At 35.5% G+C, this 15,228-nt stretch overlaps 1 protein-coding gene across 1 annotated transcript in view; it reads right to left on the reverse strand.

The window, feature by feature from the left end:
• LOC136812706 (SCO-spondin-like) overlaps positions 1-15,228 on the reverse strand; it is a 37,361-nt gene that overhangs the window by 8,683 nt on the left and 13,450 nt on the right. Inside the window, exons 7-16 of the mRNA XM_067069231.1 lie at positions 14,787-15,152; positions 13,972-14,166; positions 13,553-13,759; positions 12,417-12,492; positions 9,097-9,221; positions 7,342-7,527; positions 5,625-5,798; positions 2,485-2,718; positions 1,579-1,764; positions 791-997 (exon numbers count right to left, since the gene is read on the reverse strand). Coding sequence (XP_066925332.1) covers positions 791-997; positions 1,579-1,764; positions 2,485-2,718; positions 5,625-5,798; positions 7,342-7,527; positions 9,097-9,221; positions 12,417-12,492; positions 13,553-13,759; positions 13,972-14,166; positions 14,787-15,152 — 1,956 coding nt within the window. The remainder of the gene's footprint in view (positions 1-790; positions 998-1,578; positions 1,765-2,484; positions 2,719-5,624; positions 5,799-7,341; positions 7,528-9,096; positions 9,222-12,416; positions 12,493-13,552; positions 13,760-13,971; positions 14,167-14,786; positions 15,153-15,228) is intronic.

Consider the following 15,228-nt stretch of genomic DNA (forward strand, 5'->3'; position numbering starts at 1 on the left):
ATAATATCAATGGTTTCTGAAAACCAATTTATCCAGCTTTCCGATTTCGAAGGTCAAACATTTTATGAATTTTTTTTCCGAAAACAATTTCATCGCACTAGAGCAAAAGGTTTTATCTTCATCCAGTAAGGTCAGTAGGAATAACCGTCCGTGGATTTTAAGGATAGCCTTTAAAATAGGGAGCCGTGCTGTACTAACATCTATGTCTTTTGATTTTGATATTTGAGCAATACTTTGTAAAAAAATAGACGTAATAATATCAAAATAGTCATTTAAAGATATCACCTTTACTTGAATTCATTTTCACTATTACTTTGAATGAAATTCAAACAATAGTCAGCATAAAATAATAATTCGAAAAAAAAGTAATACCTTATCGGGGGAAAAAATGTCGGGGTTTTAATGAGTCGGGAAAAAATTTCGTCACCTCGAGGCATTTTCGTCACTTTTCCCCGACCAAAATTTCAAATTCGTCACTTTTCTCCGACCAAATTTACAATTTCGTCACTTCCACCCGACTAAATTGTCCAAATGAAATGGTTTCCTTCACTAGCTCAAAAAAAGATCTGGTAATTCGACGTTTAAAGCTAATTTCGGTTAATAAAGGCGTAGAAAATTTGGATTTGAATTTTGGTTGGGGGTGAAAAATCGAGTAAAAGTTTTGGTCGGGTGATAAAAGGTCGGGTATAAATTTCGTCGGGGAAAAATTTCGTAACCCCTCAAAATTTTCGTCACTTTCCCCCGACATTTTTTTCCCGGATAAGGTGTATATAAAAACATATTTTCTTACTTGGACAAGTGGATGGTGCAATGCCGCTGATACATCTCCATGTATTGGTCACTGCATCAATACCATAATAACCACCAAGGAACGAAAGCCCACAAGATTGACTAGAACGTTGTCTGTTTGCATCACATCTGTAGAAGGAGCTAAAACATTGGCTGTTTGCAGTGATAGCATAGTCACGTGGAACAGTTCCACTAATACAGTCTGGATCTATAGAATAAATAGATAAAACGTTAGAAAGATAGTTTAAAGTAAATTCAAGAGATAATTTACCTTACACCTATGTAAACATGGGGATTCGCATCTTGTAAGGAAATTACACTTAATAATTATGGGTAATCAGAAGGTGTTAGTACAAATAGTGGAGAAAACATCCCTCACAATTGGCTCTTTCTCTAATTCGATTTTCAAGGGACCAAAAATTTGATTTGAATTATATAAAGAATCGCCCACCCCTCCCGCGCCAGATGACCACAAATTTGGAGAAATTTCTTGGTCGTGCAGGCGTGAACCCTCGGATACTCCCTGACCAGTGGGCACCGGTCGGATCCCCCGGGACCCTGGCCGGGACCAAGAATATCCTTTAAAAAACATTCAAAGTTACAGTTAGCTGCCTCTAATTCGATCTTCATTAGACCAGGGATTTTCTTCAAATTAGAGAAAGATTCAAACTACAGAGAGTCTTCTATACTACTTTTCAGCTGAGAGGATCAACATCTTATATCGAATTACAGAGAGATTCGAAAAATTGAGTTTCGAATTAGAGAGGAATGACTGTAATTGTTACTTACGCCAACAGAGAGCTGAAGGGACGGAATCACAAGTTTTGGTGTTAGGGTTATAGTAAGGACTTGCAGTTGGACATTGTTGTTCTGATAATTGTTGATCGTTACAAATGTAATATTTTCGGCAATCATGTGCTACTGTAGTACTTAATGCAAAAGTATATCCATTTTGTCTGCCAATACATTGATAGTCTGAAAAAAGATTTATGAGAATTTGTTACTAACTATAGAAAGTAGTATTTCAAACTTTAAGGTTGGGATAATATCTTTTTCTAAACATCGAAAATATAAGCGCTTTAGGAAGCTATAAATAAAGTAATACCTCAATTTTCAATTTTCGATATCTACTGTCTAAATATCCAAATCTAATTTTTGCTTATACCATGTGCCTTTCAAATTGGGAAATTACTGAACGGTTTTTACTGCCACCAAACAATAAATTTCACTAAAAATTTCTTGAAATTATAAATGAGTGCTAAATTGGCAAATGTATATAACTTTAACCAGTTCACTTTATTGGGAAGACACGATATGATGATGATGATGATAATGATGATGATGATAAGAGCTCTCCCCACTGGGGAATGGGTCCTACTCCTTGCAAGGTAGGAATTCCTCCTCTTTCGATTTGGAACGCTTAGCGCTGTCCAGACACCACTAGTTCTGTGCACGCGAGACACAGATACCATGATACATAGCGATGACACTCGAACCACGCAGGAGAGCATATAGCCCGTCGCATGCATGGAACGGGATGAGTGACACCACACACCACAATGCCTGATAGACACGATATGATGAAGCAATAAAGAGTTATTTCACTTTCAACTATCGAAATATCGGTTGCTATTCAAATGGTGTAGTAAAGTTCAAACTTGCAAATACGTAGAACGATAAATTCAATATACATACTTGGACATAGTGGTGAGATTGGTGTGTTACCGTCAACATTGACACAGGATCCGGCTGAAGTGGCCGAATTGCTGACGCGGAAATATTGGTTTGGTGGACAACTCAGGGAAAAGGTCAACAAGTTGGGTACGGCGGTAGAAGTACCACTGCACGATACATAGGAATTTGAACATGAGGAACCAGTGAAGCTGAAAATCCCGGCGACATTGTTGGATCGTTCGGTACAGAATTTATCTGAAAAAAGAAAAGATAATGATATTTATCGTCAACATGAAAGATATGGGCAATTTGATTGGCTAAAAACGCGTACATAAATGCTGTATTTCATATTGTACCGTACAAAGACCACGTTCAAAAAGCGGTCTGGTAAGCGAGAGATCGTTTTTTGTACACTTTTTTGATTAGAAATGTTTGCTTTTTGCTTGCAATACATAAAAAATTATCAAAAGAATACTTTTATCTTTTTAATGACCATTTGATTCTTTTTTCGAATGTTTTGATGTTGATTTCATCAAAATAGAGGAGAAGTAAAAAAAAATTGAAGAGAGAAAGAAAAACAAAACAAAGAAAAAGAGACACGAATGGTGAGAGAAAATGTAGAAAATTTTGTTAATATTTTTCAAGTTGATGATAAACCAGTTATCACACTTTTACTCGTACAATATAGGATATACTTTTCTCGTTCAGAGTTTTCTATATTTTCCTCGCCTAAAGTCTCGGAAAATATGACGAAAAATCTGAACTCGAAAAATATATCCCATATTGTACTCGGTACCGAACGATAACTATTACTTATTGTGATATCTACGTATCTGCAGCTACTTGCTTTTTATTCTAAATGTCGACGAGGGTTATTTCAAACATCATAACCGTACTATTAATGCAAGATATTTTTTTTCAGAGGGGGGGGTCAAGACCCCCCCTTAGGTAAGAGGACCCCTCTTAAGTGCTACCCCGCTTAGGAAATTAATTTAAAATTTCACACCCCCTTAGAGAATCAGTATAAATGAAACGATCGTACAAGAGTCATAATTCAGGGAAGATCCCCCTTATCTAAGAAGACCCCCCTTAGGAAAGAAGGCCCCCCCTTAACTGGCAACCCCCCTCAAGAAACTCATACTTTTAACACCCCCTTGATTTTGGTTCATCAAAACCCAAGACCCCCCCTTAAATGTAGGGGGGTAGAAACTATGTTTTTACTGAGGAATTAGATCATGTTTACCAGGACAAGGAATTACATTACAAATTCTGTGTCTATGAGAAATTAAATGTAATAGTCCGGGAGCTGGGGGAGGTCAAACAACTATGACAGTCGTAGAGGCACAATCAAACATATATCATCATGTAGCACTATGTCTGAAATTTCCGAATTTACTTGTTTGCTGTCCGAAATCTACGACTGACATAGTTGACCTCCCCCAGCTCCCGGACTATGACGACTTCAAACATTTGACGTCAATATCTTTCTGGTAAACCTCCTTCACCCTGTCTTATCAGGCTTTAAGGACCGATAAGCTCTTGTTTGGACAACCCACTTTTCGCGGCCTGTTTATTCTAATTCTTGATATGCGTAGGTCATTTTTACTAGCGGAAACACCCGAAAGAATCCGGGATTTGACCCCTCTCTGTTACTAAAAATAGAAACACGGAAGTCAAAATCCGGCTATTTTCGAGTGCTTCCGTTAAAAAATATGACGTCATCTTGACTTACGCATTATTAAGAATTATTAATTAAAATGGACAGTCTTAAATTCAATGTGTTGCCCTATTTTGACGTCAATCCAATGACTTTATTCATTCATTTTAAGGTAAAGGTTTAACTGCTAACTTGCTGCCCGCATTTTGCCTATCTTAACAACGAGAACAGGTCGCCCGTCTAAAATAGAACTAAGTGTAACGTCTGGCCCTGCCCATAGGCGTAGCGAGATACCCTGCAAAATATACGAGGGAGTACAGACGTTTATGACATATTCATTATCTTTTGATAAAACAAAGACAATAATTACAGTGTCGTAAAAACTGCTCTCATCCATAAATTTTGCAGAGTATCTCGCTACGCCTATACTGCCTCCTAACTTTTTAAGGGTCGATAAGTACACTAAGCTCTAGTTTAGACGGCTCACTTTTAGCCTGGAGATCCATGCTATGATTTCTTATTCTATATACTGATGGCGAAGTATATAGCATGGTATGGGCTGAGAGTTTGAATTTTCGAGATCCTAATAATGGTCGAAAACATAGCCAATCAAATTTTGTTATTCTTTTACTGGTCACACTTTCTTAGAGAAAGCGCAAGTTCCAAAATTTGGTTTTTATTTTAGTAATTGAGGACAGCGCTAAATACGAATTTCCCACTATAAATTTTTTGAGGCAGAAATCTGCTTCACAGGTCATACCCGTCCTGTATACATCAGATTATAAAAATACAGGACGGGTCTCCTGTCTAGCTCACTATCTGCGATACCTGTTATAATTGCAAGAGTAGGCAGATAGTGAGCATAATGTTGGCAGTTAAAATCTTTTTTTTGAGAAGGCCTAAAGAAGTCATTACATTGACGTCAAGAACGGGATGTCAAGGAGGGCAATAAATTGCCTTAAGACTACCAATTTTTTGCCCATTAAATTCACAATTAGAATAGATAGGGCCGAAAATAGATAAAATAGAGCTGATATATCAAAGAGTATATGAACACAAAAGTTAGTTGCTACTGGTAACATGATTGACGAATTTTCAATTTAAATGATCTCAACGTTTAATTACGTGTCCACTTTAAAACATAATGACTTTCTGATGGCTTGGAAAACTTTTATCGAGTTGTACCTGTCCTGATAACGAACACAGATACAGATATCTTATATAAAACACTAGATGGAGCTACTCTATCTTTTCCAAGCCAAGACAGGCGAATCAAAATAAAGCGCCATTATTGCTGAAAGTTTATCACAGTAGAGACCTTAGTATTCATTGTGTTGAAACATTTTTGATATTGCAATGACTTTAAAGTTTCAAGAATCGCGCAAGCTAATTTGTGACGTCACTTCATTCAAGATGGCGATTAAATTTGCTTCAAAATAGGGTAAGAGAAGCTCTATTTAGTGTTTTTATATATAAGATATCTGTGGATAACAAAACAACTTACGTTGGCATCCAGTTGGATAATTGGTCGAACATCCTGATAAAGTGGGATTATAATATTCTCCAGAACCACAAGAAGTGAAAGACAATTCACGTTGGTTAGCATCACAAGTGTAAAAAGCGTTACAGAAATTATCCACAGCGTAATTGCCAGCAGGTCTACCAGCACAGTCGGGGTCTAAAATAACAGAAAAAATAGTCATATCATACACGTTTTTTGTTATTAGAACACCTAAAATTTGGCTGAGCCTGGATGTGCTTATCTTTTAGAAATTTCCAGCCTAAAATGTTCTTAAATGAGTTTCAGACTACTCTAAATCGACAATATTATGCAAAATAAAGAGCACTTAAAATTGGTAAAACTTGGACAATATTGGACTCTCGATTTTAGAAAATCTATCCCTACGTTCGGTTAAAACTGCTTTAAAAAATTTTCTTGTCATCTTTTTCCAAACTGAGGCTGGACATGTTCTTACAATGTTCTTAATTTTTCGACAAATTTCAGCCTCAATGTTCTTATAAACTGGGTTCTAATAAAAAAAAGCGTGTAGTCCGTATAAAAACTCTGGTCTGGAAGCTTCTTGTTTTAACTTTTTGTTAGCTATTTCCTTTGTTAATATCAAACGATGAAAATCGATTTGTTCAATTTTTGATCACGTTACCAAGTATTCCTCTTGGGATTGGTTTAAGATTTAATCACACGATCAAAAAGCGAGCAAAACAAACTAATTTCTCAAACGCAAGTTCAAGTAAGAAACAATGGAAAGAAACAAAAGGCTTCCAGACCAAGGTTTTTCATACGGACTATAGTCATATTTATTGAAGCTCTTTTAATTATCGATCAGAAACCTACACTTAAATGTACAGAATTTGTTTAAAACAATACAAACTTTTTATGACATAATTGTTTTCAACTTTTATTGCCTTATTACTTTTCAATACTTTCTTTGCACTTTTCAATTGTTTTAGTCCCTAAGGTATCTTTTCTATCATTTTATTGCATTGTTTTTTAATTGTATTTTTAGCACTATTTTACTGGTCATTTCATTTGTTATTAGATTTTTTACTCTGAAGATGACCTCTTGTAGTGAGCGTCGAATATACAAGGTGTCCCTAATAAAAGTATCGAGTTTGAACATGCGATTGAGTAGAAAGTTTTAAGTGTGTATTCACAAAATTGTATTTTAAGCTCTCCCTCTTTTTTCTTTGTCATCACGTAACAATAAAAACATACTCTGCCTGTTTACAAATGCAACGAAATTACGATCATGAGAAAAACGCAACAATTAAAACATGTTTTTAAAGAATCGTATGTAAAACTATGAAAATAATAAAAATGGAATGTATGGAACAACAAAAAAGTAAAACGAGGGAATTTGAATTTTTATTAATTTTGATTTTTAAAGACGTACATTTATGCAACAGGGGAATAGTAAAAGGGCTATTGATTAATTTATACGTTGTAACTACGTTTTGTAATGAGCCTATGTGATGGAGAATGTTCTTATATTTTAGCGATAACACACACAAACTTTTTTACTCAATCGCATGTTCAAACTCGATACTTTTATTAGGGACACCCTGTATAGTTTTTAACAACATTTGTACCGGAAGTTATGGCTCTTTGAAATACTACCAGTATTTTGACCTTTCTACTACGAGTATACTGTTAGTCGGCAGTGAAAGTGTTAAAGCGAAAGAACTTTAGTATTTATACATACCAATGCATCCAGCAGGTGGGTTGTCACGACTACCACCTTCTACACATCTTCTGATCCCTTGGTCATAATAAAATCCTTGAGGGCAAATTGGGAATGTTGGAAGGAAGGAGTTACAGGTAAGGTATGATCGACAGTTAGCATCTAGTCTTCCTTTGTTGCCGTCTGTTCGTCCAATACATTCGTGGTCTGATAGAAAGAAAAATAAGAAACTTTTTGAAATAATGTCAAATACACGCTGTTTTTTTTATAAGAATGGTGTAAATCCATTTCATCATGGATATTCTTAACTTTTTTGGAAAAATCATCCTAAAATATTCTTACAGCATTCTTAGGTTATGATCCTAATTCAGACTAGATTTAACATTTAGTATATACGTCTCGAGCATAAAATGGCATTTGGGGTAATTGACAACTAATAATTGAAAATGCTCTAAAATTGGCATTCTTATAAAGTGTTTTATTCTTATAAAAAAAACGTGTAATAAAACCAAAGACTGGAATGGTAGCTATTTTATTGGAAAATCTAATTTCCCTCGTATCAATTTAACTTACGAAACTAGGTCAGTGTTCTCAGACAAATTTCCTTTAAGAGCTATTTCGAAATAGCAGAAACGGGCATACACATATCTTTTTTATAAGAACATCCAAATGTTTAGGTTCTCTTAACTTTTTAATTAAAATGTTCTTTAAAAAAACATGATCTTATTTTCACCAATCTCTGAGTATTTTTGTCCATTTTCATGAGAAATCGGGTGTTAAAATCCTCTTAATATGTTCTTAACATGTTCTTAATATTTTGGCCATCAAAGCATTATGTTCCTATATACAGTAGTTTGTTCTCAAATACACGTTTTTTTCTTTTTATAAGAACAAACTATATAAGAACATAAGGCTTCGAGGCCCAAAAATTTAAGAACATTCTAAGAACATTCTAAGGCTTTGGAGACTTAAAAACATGTATTTTCTTAAGAAATTACATCAAAATGCTCAAAAAATGCTGAAAACAAGAACATTTTAAGAACATTTTTAGGTTTCAAATCCAAAAAACTAAGAACATCCGAAGGCTTCAAAAATTTTTGACGTTCTTGTAAACAAGCCGTACTTTTATGGACCTACCTGGGTATGCATTTAACACATATAATTGATATCTCAATTTTTTGATGAGAAGTTTGTTTTTTTTTGCTCACAAAAGTCTTGAATATGAAAGAATATTTGTGTTTGAGCATGAAATTTTGGTTTCTAAACGTGTTTTTTATAAGAAACAAACGACAAATTTGAGTAGATCGTCACTATTTGTGTTCTGAGTGATTGTTTAATGGTTGCGTTTTTTAGCCGTTTTTGGGCTTTTGTCCAAAATTTTATTTTTCCAAAATCGGGCTCCGTCACATTCGAGGGTTTTTAGTTATGCACCTTTGTGCCAAAAATCAGAAAATTTGAATGAGCCAATCTTGAAAAGAGCTGGTAAGAAACGAACGAACGAACGAACGAACGAACGAACGAACGAACGAACAAATATTGGTTAATTTATTCTTTGCCACAGTCATGTGACCTCTTTTTAAACCAATAAGATTTAATAATTTGGAGTGTAAAACAAACACTATGGTTTAACTCACTAAAAGATTATGTTTACTGAAAACACATAATTAATCTTTAGTAAGTGTTCTGTTGTACCCCTATTCTGACGTCATGTCGTGGCGAAGAATAGGACCTCCACCGGGGTAGGTTCAAAAAGCTTGTATGCATAATAGAACTTACTATCACAAGAGGCTGGGGCGAGTCCAGTGCTACATGTTCTGGTGACAGGATTAAAGTAAGCACCAGCGTCATTAATTGGACAACTAAAAAGTTGTTTTTGGAGTGACGCGTCACAGCGATAATATCTAATAAAAAATAAAAAATATATATTATGGAAAATGCGCTGTTGTACCTGGCACAGCAACGCCTACTTAACAAAATTCGTCTTTTGAACGTCCAAAAAGATCGAAAATGTACAAGCAATCTGCAGTTGCTGGGTGACGTCATATATACTTTCCAATGCAACAACCGTTACCGTCCTGGGGGGTAATTCCCTGGGGCCGGCTGGCACACAACATCGTTTCATTCAACCTTAACGTTTATGAATGTTGGTGTTCCAACTGGATGAGAAAAAAACCAGTGTTAAGTAAAAACTTTCCTTTCAAACAAAACAAGAAGCCCGTTGGGCGTGAAGGCCCAGCGAAAAGTAACGTATTGAAAACGAGCGTGCAAAACAGCAAATGCATGACCCTGTTGACATGGATCAAAGTGAAGACAGGAAAAAAAATTAAAAATCACCGCGGTACTTCTCATTGGTTAGACGCTTGAAATTTTATTGAATGGTCTCCTACCAACCGGGCCTACACAGGCGCAGGTTCAACTTTCCAATAAAATTCTAGCCTGTGTATCCATGAACATATAAACGACTGGACACCTATCTTTTATTGTCTCTTTGAAGCGAGCTTCGTTGCCGCCTGTATTTCAAAATTGGTATGAAAAATCCGACAATATTCCGTCATAATTTTATTTCCTTGAATTATTTAGGTAAAAGGATTGATAGAGCTTGAACATTACTCCCAATCTACAAAAAAATTATTTTCGAATTTTTTCACAAGTTTGTAATATATTTTATCAACATTTTTAACTCTAAAATGCAGAATTTCAACTGCGTGTATACTTTTGAATCCCTTTTGTCACTTCAATAATTTTTTTTATGACTTGAAAAAAATAGCTTGCCAAAGTTTAGAGCCTGTGTCATAAGAATATCGAAATTAGAATGCGACACTTTCTAAAATTATTAGACACTTTTAAGTCAAAATTTAGAAATATTAGTCGAAGTTTTGACAAGCTGACGATGATTTTGCCTCTGTTATCTTTGTTATGATATAGATAAAAGACTTGAGAAGAGTAGAACAACAGAGACTTTAGTCGAAGTTTTGACGTTGTTAGCAAGGTACTCCCAAGTGGTATATCATCAAAATCTATTGTTTCATTTTATGCTTTTAACGAGGCGGCAACGAAGCTAGCAGCTTTTTCTACAAAAAGACAAAGGAGATGGATGTCCAGTCGTTTATATGTTCATGGTGTATCCAGACTCAAAATTTCAGGAAAAAAAATCTTATCTGGTGTAACTAAAAATGTCGGGTACAGTTTGTTTGATACTGCCTGTGAGTGAACCCTTGTTGACAGACTATCAAAACCCAGGCAGACACACATAATTAACTTACCATATAACCTCTTTTACAAACTCAAAAAATTTCAAAACTACTTTAAACTACATCAAAACATCAGCCACATCAGGCCACATTTTAAAAAGGCTCCTTCCCATTTTGTTTAGAAATGAACCTGTGTTTTTATTTTCATTTGTTCATCTTTTTTCACAAGGTCAGCTTTTTCCATAAATTATGCGTGCCCATAGAAAAATATAAAAAAATCCCCCGAATATTCTGCTTAGTGAGTGGGCGCTTTTTAACGAATTAGGTGCACTCACATATGCAGGGAGAAATATCCCTGCAGGCATGTTAGTTGGACCAGACCGTAAACAAGAAAAATGATCTTTAAAGAACTAGACGGTAAAATAGTTTTTACGGTCTGCATATCCAAGCTAATAAAATTCATGTGGTTAATGTGAGTTAACAGTTAATGCGAAGATCCAGAAATGACCATTTTCACTGTTCATGCCTTGCAACCATGAGAAATGTTCAATCTAGTTTGAATTTACCAATGAGTTGCATTTTATTGCCATTAACAGATTCCAGAATCAGTTTATATACTTTGAATAATTACCATCAACTGCTCCAACTTGGAACTATCTGAAAACACATGGGACGGCAATTCGGCCACCATTTCACCGAACTTCCAAAGTCATTTGATTTGAGTTAAGGAAAGGCGTATTTAAAAATACACGATTTCTTTTTCGATTTTACAGTAAGTGAAAATACAGACCAGATATGCAACAGTCTCATGTTTCGACCAATCGTCCCAAGTTAGAGACGGTTGATAGTATGTGAGTCGAGAATTTGAAAAATCAAGCCACCGACCACCGACTGTTTAATGCGACAGATCCAGAATTGACCATTTTATTTAATGTGTAGAATCATGAAAAAAGTCCCAATCTTGTTAAAGTTTACACATGAGCTGCATTTTAGTCTCCGCTAACATATTCCATAATCAGATTTGAAATAATTCTGTGTCGAATTTGAAAAATCAAGCCACCGCACCAATCGTCAAACGAGACAGATCCAGAAATAACCATTTTCACGCGTAGCCTCATGGAAAAAGTACCAATCTTGTTCCAATTTACACATGAGCTCCATTGTAGTGTCCATTGCCAAATTCCAGAATCAGTTTACTTTTAATAATCATGTGTTGAGTTTGAAAATCATACCACGTCCCACCAGCCACTGACCGTTGTTAGCGACAGATCCAGAAGTGACTGTTTTCTTGTGTACCATCAAGGAAAAAGTTCCAAATTTACACATGAGCTGCATTTCAGTTTATTTATTTCTATATCAGAAGCCATTATTTCCTAAAAATAAAGTCTTTTCGAAAGCAATAAACTAAAAATAAAAGTGATTAAAGGTAGAATTTTCACTCATAAAACTCTATGAAAACTTGAGCAAAGACTATAAGATATGGTAGAATGTTGAAAAAGGTTTATAAAAGAAAATCATTACAAAATATCTTTGGTTTGAAAGTCTCTTGACCACTAAAGCAAAGAAAATGTTCAAGAAAGTATGAATCAGCCTCCTCGCTTCGACCGCCATCTTGTTTTGTTTTGAAATTTGTTTTTGAAGGAGCGCGAAATCAGAAAATATATCTTTTTTAGCCAGTATCCAACTTTAGCAACCTTAGCCCTCTCCAAACGGCAAAATTAAAAAGTGTGTTACTGGTTTTAAGCGCCGTTTCTACCAAAACGGACGGACAGACAGCGGAAGGACGGAAAGTTGCAAATGAAAGGCCCTTTCGCTAGCGCTGGGCCAAAAAAATCGAATTTAACACAAGGAGTTTTTAGAAGAAAATATGATGATTTTGAGCACTAAATATTGTCTATGACTTACTGAGTGGAACAAGATTCGTTTGCAAAACCATGGTAAATGGAATAATCTCCAGCAGTTTTTCCAACACAGAAGGGATCTAAAATGAAGTACAATCATGATTGAAATATATTGAGAATTCCGGTTATTTTAACGTTTTTCAAGATTTAAAGTTCCGGCGAGAAGATCGATTTTGGGCTATCTCTTTAATTTAATCGAATATTTCTATTTGAGAGGGGTTGGCGGACGTCTAGGCTATATTCGGAGCCTTATTGGACTATTTTTGAACTTTTGGATCCTCACATCCTAAGGTCCGAAGTCTTAAGTCTAGCGTTAGACGTGAGATACCGTTTTACTTTGAATAAACGCCCAGAATTGGGTGGGCTCGAAGGGCGTTTTTTTAGAAGGGGCGTTTTTTCGAGGGGTCATTTATTTGACGGGGTGAATATTTCAAAAATTTCTTTTAGAAAGGGCGTTTTTTCGAGGGGTCATTTATTTGACGGGGTGTATATTTCAAAAATTTCTTTTGGGAGGGGTGTTTTTTCGAGGGGTCATTTATTTGATGGGGGTGTATATTTCAAAAATTTCTTTTGGGAGGGGCGTTTTTTCGAGGGGTCATTTATTTGATGGGGGTGTATATTTCAAAAATTTCTTTTAGGAGGGGCGTTTTTTCGAGGGGTGTATGTTCAATGAAATACGGTAAACATTAGTCTAGCAAGCTAGACGACTAATTCATACATAGTAGAAATAAAGCAAAAAGTAATGAATGGAACAATTTTAGTCGTCTAGAAACTTTTGTGCACTAACACCAAACAAAAGAAAAGTGTCAATATTGCAATTATAATTTTTTCCTGCTCAAAATAATTCTTGAGAAAAAAAATATGAGTGGATTTGTGTATTGAAAGTTTTTCATTTGAGTTGATTTCGTTTTGAGAGTTTGTTGTTGCTTGATAAATTGTTTTCTCGCAACGCAAGTTTCTGCGTAGCTAGCCCCTGTATCTATAAGGCTGGAACACCGGATTCTTCCAGTCGTTTATACAAACTAAATCCCGTATTATTATTTTTATTATAGGTATTATTAGTATATCACGCATTATAAACGACTCCAGTCTAGGTAAACATTGAAAAAAACGTTATCTCCAAGCAACAGAGTAACTCACCAGCAAGACACTGGAATTGTTGGATTTGCGAACATGAGTCGATCAAAGGATCCCACGAAGCGCCAGCTGGACAATCAACACAGCCAACGTTATCATCGATATAAGTTAACAAAGAATTACTATCAATTCTTGTACAAAGACAATATCTGGTTTGAGATGGGTAGACGTAGAAATCATTGTGTTGGGTATTGGAGTTTGTACAGACATCTAAAATGAAACAAAAATAAAGTCGACCGATGAAAAATACTTTTTGTATACAGTTTAAGTCAGACTCTCTCTAAACCGATTTACAAAAAACCGTCTTCGAGAGAGAGAAACTAAAAGGGAGTATTCATATCATTTTCCAGTTGAAGAGAGACAACGTTTTACTTCAAATTATTGAAGCTTGAATTGAAAGAGTATTTAAGAAGTTTAAATACCTGGGCATCTCCCACGCCCACACGCGATAAATTGTACTATGGCTTTATTGACGATTAATGGATTCTCTTGACAAGTTAACCCTCCAAATTGTGCTACTGGGTTTGTGCAAGTTCGTTCTTGTCTTTGAAGACCATCGTCTCCACAAGTTTTAGTACAACCACCAATATTTTGCCAAGCAGTAAATCCACCATTAACTGTCAAAGAAAACAAATTTTGAAATTTGAAATATTATTCAGATGCAGCACTGATATAAATCAGTTAAAAGTAACCAATCGAGTTGGAGTTGAACGCATATATTATAACCGCTACAATCATGGTCAAAATATATTGATAATTTAGCTTATTTCCTCGTTTTTCGAAATTTGGAGTTCGCGCGAGAAAGTCGATTTTGGGCCATCACTTAAATTTAATCGGATATTGGAAAGAAGAAAAGTTTAAATTTTGATGGGTCATTGGGCTGTTCCATAAAATTTCCATACAGGGGAAATGTGTGAATACCCCCCTGGAAAATGTCAAAATTTGCAAAAGAACCCTTGGAAAAATTATTTTCATATCTTAGAAGGGAGAGTGGAGGAACTAAAATCAGTCTTTGCCCCCTGGAAATTCTGAAATAACCTTTTACCCCCTGCTAAATGAAGAAAAAATAATCTTTTATACCCCCTGGAAATTCTTCTCTGATTACCCCCTGGAAATGTTCGTCCAACCCCCCCCCCAACTTTTTTTGTGGCACATCTGTTAGTTACACTATTCTGTCTTTGTTTTTTAAGGATAATTACAGAAAGAAAATCTACAAAATTGTTTTATGAATACGTACTCGGGCATGGTCCATTGGTACAAGAGATTATATTTGTAGTGGGTCCTAGAAGAGAACAATCACTTCCGCCAAATGCTGGTGCTGGGCAGGCACAGGTTCTTGTTTGTGTAAGGGTTCCAGCACCGCAAGTTGGATTACAAGCACCATTAGTCCATGAGCAATAACCACCGTTTTGTGGACACGTTCGGAGATTGCAGGGAATCAATTTTGAAGTAGCTTTGTCAATGATAGCGGGATTGTTTTGACAAGATAGACCACCGTTTGTTGGTACGGGGTTAGTACATGTACGTCGTTGCTCTTGTTGACCATCACCACACGTTTTTGTACAAGTACCGAAATTTGACCATTGAGAGAAACCTCCATTAACTGTTTTAATAGAATTAAATCGAGATAACATTTACAGATCAATATTTATACAATATTAACTGGTTTGAAGGTCAAT

The sequence above is a fragment of the Clytia hemisphaerica genome, unplaced genomic scaffold (genome assembly GCF_902728285.1).
Source record: "Clytia hemisphaerica strain Z4C2 unplaced genomic scaffold, Clytia hemisphaerica genome assembly, whole genome shotgun sequence".
NCBI classification, from domain to species: domain Eukaryota; kingdom Metazoa; phylum Cnidaria; class Hydrozoa; order Leptothecata; family Clytiidae; genus Clytia; species Clytia hemisphaerica.